At 53.8% G+C, this 17,729-nt stretch overlaps 1 protein-coding gene across 1 annotated transcript; it reads left to right on the top strand.

Moving 5' to 3' along the window:
- Positions 1-239: 239 nt before the first annotated feature.
- On the top strand, positions 240-17,061 carry LOC115833819 (myosin-binding protein C, fast-type-like; the record flags this gene model as incomplete). The annotated part of the gene is given in 18 exon segments (XM_030808641.1): positions 240-346; positions 349-363; positions 456-561; positions 2,369-2,541; positions 5,026-5,191; positions 7,643-7,749; positions 8,093-8,122; positions 8,733-8,872; positions 10,544-10,556; positions 10,559-10,702; positions 10,788-10,892; positions 11,622-11,810; positions 11,995-12,129; positions 14,988-15,155; positions 15,319-15,407; positions 15,507-15,702; positions 16,924-16,938; positions 16,941-17,061. Coding segments are annotated over 18 exon segments (2,019 nt in total), but the record flags the coding sequence as incomplete, so codon positions are not given.
- Positions 17,062-17,729: the final 668 nt, after the last annotated feature.

The raw sequence follows: 17,729 nt of genomic DNA, 5'->3' as shown, positions 1-17,729 counted from the left end.
TCTAGGTTGCAGTGAGCTATGATTGCACCACTGCACCTAGCCTGGGTGACAGAGTGAGACCCTGTCTCAGAAATAAAAATAAAAAAATAAATAAATAATTGAAACTGAGCCCTCAATCCCTTTCCACACAATTTGGCTCTGAGAGAGAGAGAGACTTGCCTTGAGAACAGGTGAACAGAGCTACCCCAGGGCTAGGTGGATGCTCCATGCCCTGGTTCGAGGTGAGACTTTTGCATCAGGTACGTGTTTGAGAACGTTGGTAAGAAGCGAATTCTCACCATCAACAAGTGCACGCTGGCGGATGACGCTGCCTATGAAGTAGCTGTCAAGGATGAGAAGTGTTTCACTGGCTCTTCGTCAAAGGTGAGGCTGGAATTCAGGCCTGAGCCTGGAGAGGGACTGGAACTCTGGTGGGGGTCCTGAAACGACTGACCTCCTGTCCCCCTGCCCCACAGAACCTGCAGTCCTGATTGTCACACCTCTTGAGGACCAGCAGGTGTTTGTGGGTGACCGGGTGGAAATGGCAGTGGAGGTGTCAGAAGAGGGTGCACAGGTGATGTGGTAAGTGACCCTTGATCCCCGATCTCCACATGGGTGCACACAGCTTCTTTGCCTCTGCCCTGATCTTTTTTTGGGACCTCCTGTGACTTCTCTTGGAGATTTCTGACCTTTATTCAGTAGTCATCCCCAGGAGATCTCAGCGGTTCTCTATAAATCCTTACCTTCACCTAAAAGTGTTTCTAGAATTTCTGACCTCTACCCATCCTATCCTCTTCAGGGTCCTTTTCCTGATCTCCGCTGTTCCATTAAATATTGATTCATCTGACCAATTATCTGTCCCTTGGTCCATCTATCCAGGTACCACTCATCCACCCACTCCATCCATCCATCCATCCATCCATCCATCCATCCATCCATCCATCTGCTTAACCATCCATCCATCCATCCATCCATCCATCCATCCATCCATCCATCCATCCATCCCATCCGTCCACTCATGCATCCACTCATCCATCCACTCATGCATCCATCCATCCATCCATCCATCCATCCATCCATCCACCCACTTAACCATCTATCCATCTACTTAACTATCCATTCCATCCATCCATCCATCCATCCATCCATCCATCCATCCATCCCATTGACCCATTCATCCATCTACTCATTCATATATCCACTCTTCCATTTAGGTTGCCATCTAGCCATCCATCGACCTATCAATCCAGAGATCTATCCATCCACTCACTCACTCACCTGCGTACTTGCCCACCATCTACCTATCCATTCATCCATCTATGTACCTATTCACCAACCCAACAAATATTTATCGAGCACCTGTTGTGTGGTGTACTATTCTACATATCAGAGATATAATGGGAGAAAAAAAATGTCAACATGGTACCTGCCTTCATGGCATTTATAATCTGCTAATTTGGTGATAGTGGTGGTGGTGTTGTGTGTGTATGTGTGTTTGTGTAGGAGACCGAGATAGGCATTAGTCAAGTCATCACATACATACATATAAAAGTTCCATTTTGAGACTGGTTTTGAAAGGAGCAGTAATGGATGCTGTAATAGCTTCCTAGGAGGAAGAGACTCAGGAGGTCAGGGAAGTCTTCCTGGAGGAGATGACGATTGAGCTGAGATCTAAATGACATGGAGATATAAGTGAAGAGAGAAGGGGAGAGTGCCTGGACAGGGAAAACCAATGACAGAGGCCACAACGTTTGATGTTTTTCTGAGACCTTAGGGCTTCCTCTGTGCGGACCTCTCCCCGTGACATGTTTTTGTGTCCCCTGACTTCCAGCCAGTACTTGGTACTTGAGGCAATTAACTGTGTGTGGCCTGTGACTTCCTCCTCTCTCTCCCCGCTGCCTTTTTTCTTTTTTTTCTTTTGAGACAGAGTCTCACTCTGTCACCCAGGCTGGGAGTACAATTGCGTGATCTTGGCTCACCGCAACCTCTGCCTCCCGGATTCAAGCAATTCTCCTGCCTTAGCCTCCTGAATAGCTGGGATTACAGGCGCCCGCCACCATACCCGCCTATTTTTGTTTTTTATTAGAGATAGGGTTTCACCATGTTAGCCAGGCTGGTCTCGAACTCCTGACTTCAGGTGATCCACCCACCTCAGCCTCCCAAAGGGCTGGGATTACAGGCATGAGCCACCGTGCCTGGCCCTCTCTCTCCCCTTCACCTGACCTGTGACCCGTCCACCACTCAAGATGCTTCTGCCACCCTTTATGTCTCCTCCCTCCGGGGACCTGCCTTCTGACCCCTCTGCATGGGCCCCCAACTGACTCTCCCAAGACCCAGACCGAGAGCTGTGCTGTCTGCTCACGTCCCGTTCTGTGTCTCACCCACCTAGGATGAAAGATGGTGTGGAACTGACTCGGGAGGATTCCTTCAAGGCCCGGTACCGCTTCAAGAAGGACGGGAAGCGCCACATCCTCATCTTCTCAGACGTGGTCCAGGAGGACAGGGGTCGCTATCAGGTCATAACCAATGGCGGCCAGTGTGAGGCCGAGTTGATTGTGGAAGGTACGGGGCCTCCAGGTGGGGCACGGGCTGCACTGCGCATGCTTCTCCACACAGCTTGAGGTTGCTCAGGCCTGCAGTCTGGAAGTTGTTCCTGACTCCTCTTTTTCCCACACACCCTATGTTCAGCCCACCAGGAAGTCCTGGTGGCTCCAGCTTCAAAGTAAATTTTGAATCCAGCCAAGCATGGTGGCTAACGCCTGTAATCCCAGCACTTTGGGAGGCCGAGGTGGGTGGATCACTTGAGCTTAGGAGTTCGAGACCAGCCTGGCCAACATGATGAAACCCCATCTCTACTAAAAATACAAAAAAATTAGCTGGGCGTGGCAGTGTGCACCTGTAGTCCCAGCTACTCAGGAGGCTGAGGCAGGAGAATTGCTTGAACCCAGGAGGTGGAGGTTGCAATGAGCCGAGATTGCGCTGCTGCACTCCAGCTTGGGCAACAGAGCAAGACTCCGTCTTAAAAAAAAAGAAAAAAAAAACTGGGCATGGTGGCTCACACCTGTAATCCCAGCACTTTGGGAGACCAAGGTGGGCGGATCACTTGAGGTCGGGAGTTTGAGATCAGCCTGGCCAACATGGCGAAACCCCATCTGTACTAAGAATACAAAAATTAGCTGGTGTGGTGGCATGCACCTGTAATCTCTGCTACTCAGGAGGCTGAGGCAGGAGAATCACTTGGACCTGGGGGTGGAGGTTGCGGTGAGCCGAGCTCGCGCTACTGCACTCCAGCCTGGGTGACAGAGCGAGACTCTGTCTCAAAAAAAACTAAAATAAAAATAAAAATACAAAAATTAGCCAGGCATTGTGGCACACACCTATAACCTCAGCTACTCAGGAGGCCGAGGCAGGAGAATTGCTTGAATCTGGGAGGCGGAGGTTGCAGTGAGCTGAGCTTGTGCCACTGTACTCCAGTCTGGGTGACAGAGCAAGACTCCATCTTAAAAAAAAAAAAAAGATCTGAATCCAACCACAAGCCCCCATCTCGCTGCCCCTGCCTGGCCCAGGCCTTCCTCCCCTCATGCCTGGACTGGTGCAGTTGTCTCCTCTGTGGTCACTCTGTGTCTATACCTGCCCCTTGACCTCCACCCCCCAGTACCCGCCAGAGTAAGCCTTGTAAAACATAAGTGAGATGGTGAAAAGAAACAGGTCTGTGGTCCGAGTAACACTACTGGGTCCGTGTCAGTGTCCTGGTTTGGATACTGGACTCCGTTATGTACAATGTCACCAGTGGGGGAGGCTGGATGAAGAGCACACGGGACTCTATGTGCTATTTTTGCAAGCTCTTGGGAGTCTATAATTCTGTAAAAGCCAGGCGTGGTGGCCCACGCTTGTAATCCCAGCACTTTGGGAGGCCGAGGCGGGCGGATCACGAGGTCAGGAGATCGAGACCACGGTGAAACCCCGTCTCTACTAAAAATACAAAAAAATTAGCCGGGCATGGTGGTGGGCGCCTGTAGTCCCAGCTACTCGGAGAGGCTGAGGCAGGAGAATGGCGTGAACCTGGGAGGCGGAGCTTGCAGTGAGCCGAGATTGCGCCACTGCACTCCAGCCTGGGCGACAGAGCGAGACTCCGTCTCAAAAAAAAAAAAAAAAAAAATTCTGTAAAAATAAAAAGTGAAAAACAATGAACTCAAGTTATTTATGGGCCAAACGAATGGTGGTATTTCCTTATCTAGCCATAAAAAAGAGAACGTTTTAGACTGAGCATGGTGGCTCACCCCTGTCATCCCAACTCTTTGTGAGGCCGAGGTGGGAGGGTAAATTAAGTCCAGAAGTTCAAGGCCGGCCTAGGCAACATGGCAAGACCCCGTCTCTATAAAAAAATCAGGCTGGGCGTGGTGGCTCAGGCCGGGCTTAGTGGCTCACTCCTGTAATCCCAGAAATTTGGGAGGCCGAAGCGGGTGGATCACCTGAGGTCAGGAGTTCAAGACCAGCCTGGTCAACATGGTGAAACCCCATCTCTACTAAAAATACAAAATTAGCCAGGCGTGGTGGTGCATGCTAGTAATCCCAGTTACTTGGGAGGCTGAGGCAGGAGTATCACTTGAACCCGGGGTGTGGAGGTTGCAGTGAGCCAAAATCACGCCATTGCAGTCTAGCCTGGACGACAAGAGTGAAACTCCGTCTCAAAAAAATAAATAAATAAAATAAAAACCCCAAAGTGCTGGGATTACAGGCATGAACCACTATGCCCGGCCACCTCAGGGCCTTTGCACGCACCAGTCCCTCTGACTGGGAGGCCTTTTTTCATCCTCTGGTAGATTCCTCCCTGCCTCCCTCAGGCCTCCTTGCTCCCTCTTCTGTTTCTTTCTTCACTGTCTCCCACTAGCATGGGAGCTTCCTGAGGCCAACGGGTTGTTTCTGGGTTGTCCGTGGCTGGTATCCCCAGTGCCTAGACCAGCGCCTGGCACGCAGTGGGTGCTCACAAGTGTCTGTGCACAGACTGGAGTAGTGACAGCTCCTTGTCTTTCTCTCCCTGACCAGAGAAACAGCTGGAGGTCCTGCAGGACATCGCAGATCTGACGGTGAAGGCCTCAGAACAAGCGGTGTTCAAGTGCGAGGTGTCTGATGAGAAAGTGACGGGCAAGTGGTATAAGAATGGGATCGAGGTGCGGCCCAGCAAGAGGATCACCATTTCCCATGTAGGCAGGTGAGGAGTGGGCTGCAGAAGTGGCTGGGGGTAGGGTGTGCATAGCAGTCAGCTTTAGCTGCATAACAAGCTGTCCCCCATTTTTTTTTTTTTTTTTTGAGACGGAGTTTTGCTCTTGTTGCCCAGGCTAGAGTGCAATGGCACGATCTCAGCTCACTGAAACCTCCACCTCCTGGATTCAAGTGATTATCCTGCCTCAGCCTCCCAAGTAGCTGGGATGCACCACCACGCCTGGCTAATTTTTTTGTATTTAGTAGAGACAGGGTTTCACCATGTTAGTCAGGCTGGTCTTGAACTCCTGACCTCAAGTGATCCACCTGACTCAGCCTCTCAAAGTGCTGGGATTACAGGCATGAGCTACCGTGCCTGGACTTTTTCTTTTCTTCTCTCTTTCTTTCTTTCTTTTTTTTTTTTTTTTTTTGAGACAGAGTCTTGCACTGCAACCTCCAACTCTGAGGTTCAAGCGATTCTCCTGCCTCGGCCTCCTGACTAGCTGGGGTTACAGGTGCGTGCCACCATGCTAATTTTTTCATTTTTAGTCAAGACAGGGTTTCACCATGTTGGCCAGGCTGGTCTCTAACTCCTGACCTCAGCTGATCCACCCACCGCGGCCTCCCAAAGTGCTGGGATTACAGGTGTGAGCCACCACGCCTGTCCCGTCCCCAAACTTAGAGATTTAAAAGGATGAGGATTGGGCTCGGTGCAGTGACTTATACCTGTATTCTTGCCACTTTGGGAGGCCAAGGCAGGAGGATTTCTTGGGCCCAGGAGTACAAGACCAGCCTGGGCAACATAGTGAGATACTCTCTCTAAATAAATAAATTAGGATTCATTTCATCTTGAGTCTGCAGGTTGGTTGGGGGCTGGCTGATCCAGGATGGCCTCTTTCTTACCTCTGTGGTAGCAGGACCTGGGCCCTGCTGACTTTGCATGGGCGCTGTCAGGACCTCAGCTGGGACAGCTGGGCACCCAGCATGCTGCTCCCTATGGCACCTCCTCCTCCTCCAGTGAGCTCAGCCTAGCACATTCATGTGGCAGAGGCAGAGGTCCTGAGACAGCATGGAAGTAAACGAGACCTCTGTGGCCGAGGCTGGAAACTGGCCCAATGCCACTTCCGCATAGTCTGTTGGGCAAGGAAAGTCACAGGCCGGCTCTGAGTCAAGGGCTGGGAAGCAGATTCCACCACTTAATGGGGATGCTGCAAGGTCGCACTGGGAGACCATGGACACAGGCAGGGAGAAGCCTCTGGCCATATCAGCTAACAGACAACACGGGCTCTAGCTCAGAAAACAAGAAGCTGGAATTCAACAGGTGGCACGGGGACACCTAAGACAAACACCTGGTTATCTGCAGATTGCAGAGAGCCACCATGATGCCCGGAGAACTTTGTGCCGTCCAGGGCTTCCTGGCAATAGCTCTTAGTGAGATGTAGGCTTTCCCTGTGTTCTGCGTGGGGAACCATGCCGGCTGGTGGTCTCAATAATGGATGATAATGGCCGGGCGCAGTGGCTCACACCTATAATCCTAGCACTTTGGGAGGCTGAGGTGGGCGGATCACTTGAGGTCAGGAGTTCGAGACCAGCCTGGCCAACATGGTGAAACCCTATCTCTATGAAAATACAAAAATTAGCTGGGTGTTGTGTTACACGCCCATAGTCCCAGCTACTCGGGAGGCTGGGGTGGGAAAATCATTTGAACCCAGGAGGCGGAGGTTGCAGTGAGCCCAAGATCATGCCATTGCACTCCAGCCTAGGTGACAGAGTGAGACTCCATCTCAAACAAACAAACAAACAAAAACAACAAAAACACATAATGATGATAACACGTCCTGACACTTATAGGGCACTTACTGTGCCAGGTACTTTTCTAGGTGCGTTTTTTTTTCTTTTCTTTTTTTGAGACAGAGTCTCAACCTGTCACACAGCCTGGAGTGCAGTGGTGCAATCATGGCTCACTGCAGCCTTGACCTGGGCTGGAGCAATTGTCCCACCTCAGCCTCCCCAAGTGCTGAGATTACAGGCGTGGGCCACCATGCCCGGCCAAAGAACAGTATCTATTTATTTATTTTCTGTAGAGGACAGGGTCTCACCGTGTTGCCCTGGCTGGTCTCGAACTCCTGGGCTCAAACAATTCTTGATCCTCAGCCTCCCAAAGTGCTAGGATTACAGATGTGAGCCACTGCACCTTTCTCGATGCTTTACAACAAACTCGATGTAGATGGTTATCATTACCCCCGATTTTATAGATGAAGAAACAGAGGCACAGAGAGGTTAAGTAACTTGCCCAAGGTCACATAGCTACCGATCTGAAAATAGACCACAGCATTCCAAAGCCCTGGATAAGAATGCAGGCACGTGAATTTCACTGAGGGAAGCTGATGAGGCGGTGCAGCCCCATAGTGGTCCCCACCGCAATCTGGTCCGAGCCCTACCCTGCTCCCCCACCCCTCAGGTTCCACAAGCTGGTGATCGATGACGTCCGTCCCGAGGATGAGGGAGACTACACGTTCGTGCCTGACGGCTACGCCCTGTCGCTCTCGGCCAAGCTCAACTTCCTGGGTGAGGATGCCCCTTCCTCCTTCCCTGGGGGCTGTAGGATCCACCCTCCCAGACCCAGGGCCCGGGATGTCCCCGTCCAGGATTAAGGTTCCCTGAGTGCGAATGAGGACGACAGCAAGCGTCTGTCCCGCTCATGGCTGGAGTCAGAAGATGGAGGGAGAGAGCTGAACTCGCCGCCGCCTGCCGCCTGGGAGGAGGGGTGGCTCCTGGGCATGAACCTGTCCCCAGCACCCCGGTTCCCAGGGAGACTGCCAGACCCCATCACCTCTTCCTCTGGGCTGCGAAGGTGGGGTGAGGGGCCTGCTGGTTTAGACCTAACCGTCCAGTCTTCTTTGTCTTCCAGAAATCAAGGTGGAGTACGTTCCCAAGCAAGGTGAGCGCCACGGGCTGCGCTGGGAGCGGGTCCGAGGGAGGAGGGGCGGGGCTGAGGGAGGAGGGGCGGGGCTGAGGGAGGAGGGGCGGGGCTGAGGAAGGATGGGCGGGGCGCGGGAGGATGGGTGGGGAGAGGAAGGAGGAGCGGGTCCAAGGGAGGAGGGGCGGGGGGGTGCTGAGGGAGGGTGGAGGGGCCAGATGCCGACAGACGGGGTGGGGGGCGATCGGCCAAGAGGAGAGACTGGGGTCCTCAGGGAGGAGGGGTTGGGGACCTGGATCCCTGGGTATAAGGGAGGAGGAGCTGGGGGCCTGGACCTCTGGGTCTGAGGGAGGAGGGGCTGGGGGCCTAGACTGTAGGGTCTGAGGTAGGAGGGGTTGGGGACCTGGATCCCTGGGTCTGAGGGAGGAGGGGCTAGGGGCCTAAACTGTAGGGTCTGAGGGAGGAGGGCTTGGGGGCGTGGACTACTAGGTCTGAGGGAGAAGGGCTTGGGCACATGGACCCCTATGTCTCTGTCACTGTTGGAACCCAACTTTTCGGAGATTCTCTTGTGGGGACTGGGAAGGCCCAGCCTCCCACTCCCAGGGTCCCTGTATCTCTTCTGTGCCACCAGAGCCACCAAAGATCCACTTGGATTGCTCAGGGAAGACCTCAGAGAATACGATTGTGGTTGTGGCTGGAAACAAGCTGAGGCTTGACGTGTCCATCACAGGGGAGCCCCCTCCTGTCGCTACCTGGCTGAAGGGAGATGAGGTGGGTTGGGGCCACCCCTCTGTCCTGACTCCCTTTCCCTTTAGGCAAGTCTGTTTCTCCCTGAGCCTCAGTTTCATCCTCTATAAAAAGAGGGTGATGATTCCTTCTTCACAGGGTTGTTTTGAAGATTGGAGATTATGCTTGTCCATCACAGGTATGGGCCTAGCATATGGTGGATGTTCCATCCATTCATCCATTCACCTTTCAGTTAATTAATCAAGTGATCAACCAGTTTAGCCTTCCAGCCATCCAGTAACTCATCCGCCCATCCAGCTGTTGATTTTTTCATCAACTAATTGGTTAATTCATCCAGCCATCCACTCATCCAGTAATTAGTCCATTTGTCCATTTATCCATCAACCAATCCAGTTATCCATTCATCCAGAAACACATCTACCCACTTCTATGTATGTATGTATGTGTGGTGTGTGTGTGTGTGTATGTATGTATGTATGTATGTATGTATGTATCTATCTATCTATCTATCTATCTATCTATCTATCTATCTATCTATCTTTCCGAGAGGGGGAATCTCCCTCTGTCACCCAGGCTGGAGTGCAATGGCGTAGTCTTGGCTCACGGAAACCTCCACCTCCCAGGCTCAAGCGATCCTCCCACCTCAGCCTCTTGAGTAGCTGGGACCACAAGAGTGCGCCACCATGCCTCGCTAATTTTTTGTATTTTTGTAGGGACAGGGTTTCACCATGTTGCCCTGAACTCAAGTGATCCCTCCACCTTGGCCTCCCAAAGTGTTGGGATTATGGGCATGAGCCAACATGCCCAGCCATATCTACATATTCCTATATCCATCCATCCAACAAATTTTTTTTTTTTGTTTTTTGTTTTTGAGACGGAGTCTCGCTCTGTCGCCCAGGTTGGAGTGCAGTGGCGCAGTCTCAGCTCACTGCAAGCTCCGCCTCCCAGGTTCACGCCATTCTCCTGCCTCAGCCTCTCCAAGTAGCTGGGACTACAGGTGCCCGCCACCACGACCGGCTAATTTTTTGTATTTTTAGTAGAGACGGGGTTTCACCATGGTCTCGATCTCCTGACCTCGTGATCCGCCCGCCTTGGCCTCCCAAAGTGCTGGGATTACAAGCGTGAGCCACCACGCCCGGCCCCATCCAACAAATATTTTAAACCTTGCATGTCCCAGGCCCTGGGACAGGCTCGATTTTTCATTTCTCCTCGTGCTTCCATTTCCTCTTCTGTAAAATGGACAGACTTGGCTCAACATCCATCCATTTGCTCACTCAGCATGCATCCCCTAAAGTTTTCTTTGCACCAGGCACTGAGGATGCAACCGTGAGTTGGATGCAGCTCCTGCCCTCCAAGAACCTTCATTTTACTTAAAATTTATTTATTTATTTTTAAATTTGAGACAGAGTTTCACTATGTTGCCCACACTGGTCTTGAACTCCTGGGCTTGAGTGGTACTCCTGCCTCAGCCTCCCAAAGTGCTGGGATTACAGGTGTGAGCCACCGCGCCCGGTCCAGTCTGGTGTTTTTAATGAAGGACGGCATTTGGAGGGCGAAGAGGGCAGTGGAGCGAATGAGGACTCTGTGTGTCGATGGGGAATCTTGGGAGGATTCTGAGCAGGGGAATGGCAGAGGCAAGCCTGGGTTTGCTTGGGGACACGATGGGGTACAAGGCTATCTGGTGGCTGTGTTCAGGTATTCACGACCACCGAGGCAGGACCCGCATTGAGAAGCGGGTGGACTGCAGCAGCTTTGTGATTGAGAGTGCGGAGCGGGAAGACGAGGGCCGCTACACCATCAAGGTCACCAACCCCGCCGGCGAGGACGTGGCTTCCATCTTCCTGCAGGTTGTGGGTGAGCAGAGAAAGCCGAGGTGGCTGGGCCAAGGGGTGACTCCCTGAGGCCTCGAGGGGCCACCTGACTCTCCTGCCCCCTGCAGATGTCCCAGACCCCCCAGAGGCCGTGCGCATCACCTCGGTTGGAGAGGATTGGGCCATCCTTGTCTGGGAGCCACCGACGTACGATGGGGGGAAGCCAGTCACCGGTGAGTGCCTCTGTCCTCATGACCTCTGACCTTCCCTCCTTCTGCCTTGTTTTTTTTTTTTTTTGAGACAGAGTCTCACTCTATCGCCCAGGCTGGAATGCAGTGGCTCAATCTCAGCTCACTGCACCCTCTGCCTCCTGGGTACAAGCCATTCTCCTGCCTCAGCCTCCCAAGTAACTGGGATTATAGGTGCCCACCACCACGCCCGGCTAATTTTTGTATTTTTAGTAGAGATGAGGTTTTACCATGTTGGCCAGGCTGATTTTGAACTCCTGACCTAAAGTGATCTGCCCACCTCGGGCTCCCTAAGTGTTGGGATTACAGGCGTCAGCCACGGCGCCAGCCTCTACCTTCTCCTTGACCTCCCAGAGCTCTTAGCATCCTCAGTGACCTACCTCTGACCCCTGATTTTCCATTCTGCCATCTCAATCCCTTTGGTCTTCCCTCTTCCTTTACTCGCTGGTGACCTGGGATTTCTCACTTTGACCAGTAGCCTGGGTTCTTCTATGGCTCCTGGCCCCCTGGTTCATGAGCTGTGACCCATTCTTGATTCCTGACTCCAGGGCTGGTGGCCTCTGAATGCTCTGTGGCCCCTGAGATCCACCTAAGATTCATGGCCTCGGACCGCCCTGGGCCATGCGATCCTCTGGATGTGACCCTCACTGCCCCAGCTGACTTGTGCCCCATGCCCTCCCATTCCCTCTTCTCCTGTCTGCTTGGAGCCTCCAGGGTACCTCGTGGAGCGGAAGAAGAAGGGTTCTCAGCGCTGGATGAAGCTGAACTTTGAGGTCTTCACGGAGACCACCTATGAGTCCACCAAGATGATCGAGGGCATCCTCTATGAGATGCGTGTCTTTGCCGTCAATGCTATAGGGGTCTCCCAGCCCAGCATGAACACCAAGCCTTTTATGCCTATTGGTAATGTCCTCCCTCACTCTGATCCATCAACCCCATCCACCTCTGGCCCATCTTTTGCCCGCCATCAATCTCTGACCCTACACCCTGGCCTTCTGACCAATCATTCTACCTCTGACCCCTGCCCCTTCCTGCTGACCCCTGACCCCTCATTCCCCCCATATCCTCTTTTTCTGGATGCTTCCAGCACCCACAAGTGAACCCCTGCACCTGATAGTGGAGGATGTGACAGACACCACCACCACACTCAAGTGGAGGCCTCCGAGCAGGATCGGGGCAGGTGGCATCGATGGGTACCTGGTGGAGTACTGCCTGGAAGGCTGTGAGTGACCCTGGCAGGCCTGGTGGGGGTGGTGGCTAGCACAGGTGGGCATCCAGTCCAGGGAGCTGAAAATAGGACTGTGTGGGAGAGAGAAGGGTGCAGTGGCCCGCTCGTGTTTAGTGTCTGTACTGTTATAAGTCTCTGGGATGGGACCCCCTGTGACTAGTGTGTTTTCTCTCCCTTCTTCCTTTCTACACCCATCCTCCATACAGCAGTGACTTTCTGTCCATTCCAGCTATCCTTCCATCCCCCCATTTATCTTTTATCTTTTACCTCTATGCCTTCTTTCTTTCTTCTATTAATTTATCCATCTAACCAATCTTTCCTTCATCGTCTTAACATCCACCCATCCATCCATCTGTCCATCCATCTGTCCACCCGTCTGTACATCCATCCATCCATCCATCCATCCATATTACTGTCCATCCATCCATCCATCCATCCATATTTCCATCCATCCATCCACCCCACCCACCCACCCATATTTCCATCTATCTATCCATTATCCATCCATCCATCCATCCATCCATCCATCCATCCACCCATCCATATTTCCATCTATTCATCCATCCATCCATCCATCCATCCATCCATCCGTCCATATTTCCTTCCTTCATTTCTCTCTCTCTCTCTCTTTTTTTTTTTTTTTTGAGACAGAGTCTTGCTCTGTTGCCCAGGCTAGAGTGCAGTGGCACGATCTCGGCTCACTGCAAGCTGCGCCTCCCGGGTTCACGCCATTCTCCTGCCTCAGCCTCCCAAGTAGCTGGGACTACAGGCACCTGCAAACCACGCCCAGCTAATTTTTTTTTTTTTTTTGTATTTTTAGTAGAGACGGGGTTTTCACTCTGTTAGCCAGGATGGCCTTGATCTCCTGACCTCGTGATCCACCTGCTCGGCCTCCCAAAATGCTGGGATTACAGACATGAGCCATCGCACCCGGCCCAGTATCATTTTTTCATCCATATATCTATCTCGGCACCACTATCTTTGCTTCCTTCCTTCTTTCTACCTATATGGCCATCCAACCATCTGTTCACCTAACTAGCCATTGTCTCTCTGCCTGTCCATGCATCATGTGTACCTCCATACATCCACTCTCCATTCTGCACCAAACAAATATTCACTGAGCACTGACTCGTGCCCGGCCCACCACCATGGCTATGGAGATGTCTCAGACACAGCCATCTCTCTGGGAGAACAGACGTGATCACCTCGACACACTATCCCAGGCCTTAAAGTCAGACAGATGCGGGTTCCAACCCTGCCCCTCCACTGTCTAACTGTGTGTCCTTGGGCAAGTCTCTGAGCCTCAGTCTCTTCATCTAACCATGGCGAAGACAGTTCTCATCTTGACAGGGTACAGTGACGATGCACTCGAGAATGCATGGAAAGGAGGGATGGTTGAACCCTCATCAGCTTCCTCCCTCCTCCTCTCCTCCGTGCTCTTTACCCCATTCCTCCCTGGCCAGCTGCTCCCACCCTGATGTTTCAGAACCCAGCTTGTTAGAGTTCACTCTGTTGATTGCTGCTGTGAGCCAACAGCCATGAGTTCCCCAGCCCATGGCCATAAACCCAAGACAGAAGGGCAGGTAACAAAAAGCAGGCAATCCGAAGAGCTCTGACCCTGCCCTCAGCCCGCCCTCCCAGACATCCACCTGGCTGCACCCCCAGACAGAGCCAAGATCCCTGCTCCTCTGTGCCAGCCTTGCAGGAGAACAGAGCTTGAGAGCATGCTGGAGTCAGACAGGCCTGGGTTTAACATCCTAGTCCACAGAGCCTGAGCTATGTGTCCAGGGTGGTCTCGAATTCCTGGGCTTGAGAGATCCTCCTGCCTTGGCTTCCCAAAGTGCTGGGATTACAGGCATGAGCCATTGCACCTGAGGAAAGTTTTTATTTTTATTTTTATTTTTTTATTTTTTTTTATGGAGTCTCGCTCTGTCACCCAGGCTGGAATGCAGTGGCGTGATCTCAGCTCACTGCAACCTCTGCCTCCCAGGTTCAAGCGATTCTCCTGCCTCAGCCTCCCGAGTAGCTGGGATTACAGGTGCCTGCCACCTTGCCTGGCTAATTATTGTATTTTTAATAGAGACAGGGTTTCGCCATGTTGGCCAGGCTGGTCTTGAACTCCTGGACTCAAGTGATCTGCCCACTTCAGCCTCCCAAAGTGCTGGGATTACAAGCATGAGCCACCACCTCCGGTCGAAAGTTCTTTAACCTCTCTGGCCCTCATCCTAACATGTTAGGGATGGTTTCTCATCCCTAACATGGGGATAGCACAGGGTTGAGGTAAGAATTAATGAACAACGCCTGTAATCCCAGCACTTTGGGAGGCCGAGGTGGGCGGATCATGAGGCCAGGAGTTCAAGACCATCCTGGCCAACAAGGTGAAACCCCATCTCTACTAAAAATACAAAAATTAGTTGGGCGTGGTTGTGCGAGCCTGTAGTCCCAGCTACTCAGGAGGCTGAGGCAGGAGAATTACTTGAACCTGGGAGGGGGAGGTTGCAGTGAGCCAAGATCTCGCCATTGCCCTCCAGCCTGGGCGACAGGGCGAGACTCTGCCTTAAAAAAAAAAAAAAAAAAAAAAAGAATTCGCACCACTGCACTCCAGCCTGGGCGACAGGGCGAGACTCCATCTAAAGAAAGAAAGAAAAAAAAAAAGAATTAATGAGCTAACGGAATGGCCCCCCTTAGAACCTGGCCATGATGAATGCTTAACTAACGCCAGCTGCTGCTGCTGCTTCTACTGGGAATTTACCCAGTGCTCACTCCCTGCGTGGGGCCCAAGTCCCCGGGAGAAACGGGAGCGGAGGGTGGGAGGAGGGCATGAGATCCGCCAGCAGGGCCTCTCTCTCCAGCCGAGGAATGGGTCCCTGCCAACACTGAGCCCGTGGAGCGCTGTGGCTTCACCGTCAAGAATCTCCCGACGGGAGCCAGAATCCTCTTCCGAGTCGTTGGGGTCAACATCGCGGGGCGCAGCGAGCCGGCCACCCTGGCCCAGCCGGTCACCATCAGGGAGATTGCGGGTGCGTGGCCCCTGACCCTGCGCTCCGAAAGACCAAGCTGGCGTCGTCCCGCCCGCCCTTTCCTTGTCGTCGACAGGACCTCCCCAGACAGTCTCATCGCCATTGGCCCCTGGAATGTGCCCCGGCCCCCCGCTGAGCCCCCTCCCTGTGTTTGCGCCCTCAGAGCCACCCAAGATCCGGCTCCCCCGCCATCTCCGCCAGACCTACATCCGCAAAGTGGGCGAGCAGCTCAACCTTGTCGTCCCCTTCCAGGTCAGAGGAGCGGGGTCAGGGGCCGGGGGTCCGCTCCTGCCGCAAGCCCCCTTTGTGCGGGTGGAGCCCCGCTGACCCCGCCCCACCCCCTCCCCGCAGGGAAGGCCCCGGCCCCAGGTGGTGTGGACCAAGGGCGGGGCCCCGCTGGACACCTCCCGCGTGCACGTGCGGACCAGCGACTTCGACACCGTGTTCTTCGTGCGCCAGGCGGCCCGCTCCGACTCCGGGGAGTACGAGCTGAGCGTGCAGATCGAGAACATGAAGGACACCGCCACCATCCGCATCCGCGTCGTGGGTGCGCGCGCTGGGGAGGGCCCCCGGGGGCCGGGAGGGGCAGGGATGGGGAGCGATGGGGGAGGAGGTGAGAGATGAGGGGTGGGAGAGGAGGTGAGAGATGGGGGGTGGGAGAGGAGGTGAGAGATGGGGGGTGGGAGAGGAGGTGAGAGATGAGGGGTGGGGAAGGAGGTGAGAGATGGGGGTGGGAGAGGTGAGAGATGGGGGGTGGGAGAGAAAGTGAGAGATGAGGGGTGGGAGAGGAGGTGAGAGATGGGGGGTGGGAGAGGAGGTGAGAGATGAGGGGTGGGAGAGGAGGTGAGAGATGGGGGGTGGAGAGGAGGTGAGAGATGGGGGGTGGGAGAGAAGGTGAGAGATGAGAGGTGGGAGAGGAGGTGAGAGATGGGGGGTGGGAGAGAAGGTGAGAGATGAGAGGTGGGAGAGGAGGTGAGAGATGGGGGTGGGAGAGAAGGTGAGAGATGGGGGGTGGGAGAGAAGGTGAGAGATGAGAGGTGGGAGAGGAGGTGAGAGATGGGGGGTGGGAGAGAAGGTGAGAGATGAGGGGTGGGAGAGGAGGTGAGAGATGATGAGGGGTGGGAGAGGAGGTGAGAGATGGGGGGTGGGAGAGAAGGTGAGAGATGAGAGGTGGGAGAGGAGGTGAGAGATGATGAGGGTGGGACAGGAGGTGAGGAGATGAGGAGGGAGGGGGAGAGGAAGTGAGAGATGAGGGGTGGGAGAGGAGGTGAGAGATGGGGAGTGGGAGAGGAGGTGAGAGATGGGGAGTGGGAGAGGAGGTGAGAGATGAGGGGTGGGAGAGGAGGTGAGAGATGGGGAGTGGGAGAGGAGGTGAGAGATGAGGGGTGGGAGAGGAGGTGAGAGATGAGGGGTGGGAGAGGAGGTGAGAGATGGGGAGTGGGAGAGGAGGTAAGAGATGGGGAGTGGGAAAGGAGGTGAGAGATGAGGGGTGGGAGAGGAGGTGAGAAATGGGGAGTGGGAGAGGAGGTGAGAGATGAGGGGTGGGAGAGGAGGTGAGATGAGGGATGGGAGAGGAGGTGAGAAGGGATGAGGGTGGCCAGGATAAGAGGAAGTGGAGAGATTGGGATGGGGGAGGCCGTAGGCAGGAATGCGAATGGGGCATAAGGGAGGTTAGAATCAGGAGGGAGGGGGTGTGGAGAGGGGAGGGGAGGGAAGAGGCTGGACATCCCAAAACCCGGACTGACTTGTCACACTTCCCCATTTCCAGAAAAGGCTGGGCCCCCCATAACGTGATGGTGAAGGAGGTGTGGGGCACGAATGCACTGGTGGAGTGGCAGGCCCCCAAAGATGATGGGAACAGTGAGATCACGGGGTATTTCGTCCAGAAAGCAGACAAAAGACCATGGTGAGAGAGCAGAGGGGGAGACGGGGAAGAGCCCATGAGGTGGCAGAGCAGGTGCAGATGTCCCCCGTTCACAGCTGGAAGGGCAGGGAGGGGCCCAGAGGCTGGAGGACGGCTTGGGGCCGGGAGGGAAGCCTTTTAGCTGAGACTTGGCACGTGATGGGTTTTCATTTTCTTTTTCACTGAGGTAAACGTCACATAACGGAATTAGTCATTCACCGTTTTAAAGCGAACAATTCAGCAGCACTTAGGACATCTGCAGGCTTGTGCAGTCACCGCCTCTACCCAGTCCATTTTCATCCCCCAGAGGAAGCCCTGTACCCAGTAGCGCCACCCCCTGGTTTCCCCTGGCCCCAGCCCCTGGCAGCCACCGATTTGCTGTCTCCCTGGATTTACCTACTCTGGACATTTCATACACATGGAATCCTAGCTATGTGACCTTTATGTCTGACTTTGTTAGCTCAGCACAACGTCTTCGAAGTTCATCCATGCTGCAGGGTGCAGGGTGTGTCCGTGCGGAAATCCTGTTTTTAGAATTCTTTTTTTTGAGACAGGGTCTTACTCTGTCACCCAGGCTGGAGTGCAGTGGTGCAATCTCGGCTCACTGCCTTCTCTGCCTCCGAGCTCAGGTGATCCCCCCCATCTCAGCCTCCCAAGTAGTTGGGAATACA

Source organism: Nomascus leucogenys, unplaced genomic scaffold, assembly GCF_006542625.1.
Source record: "Nomascus leucogenys isolate Asia unplaced genomic scaffold, Asia_NLE_v1 001984F_18222_qpd_obj, whole genome shotgun sequence".
NCBI lineage: Eukaryota > Metazoa > Chordata > Mammalia > Primates > Hylobatidae > Nomascus > Nomascus leucogenys.
The sequence above is the reverse complement of the archived record's forward strand: the minus strand, read 5'-3'. Positions and strand labels throughout refer to the sequence as shown.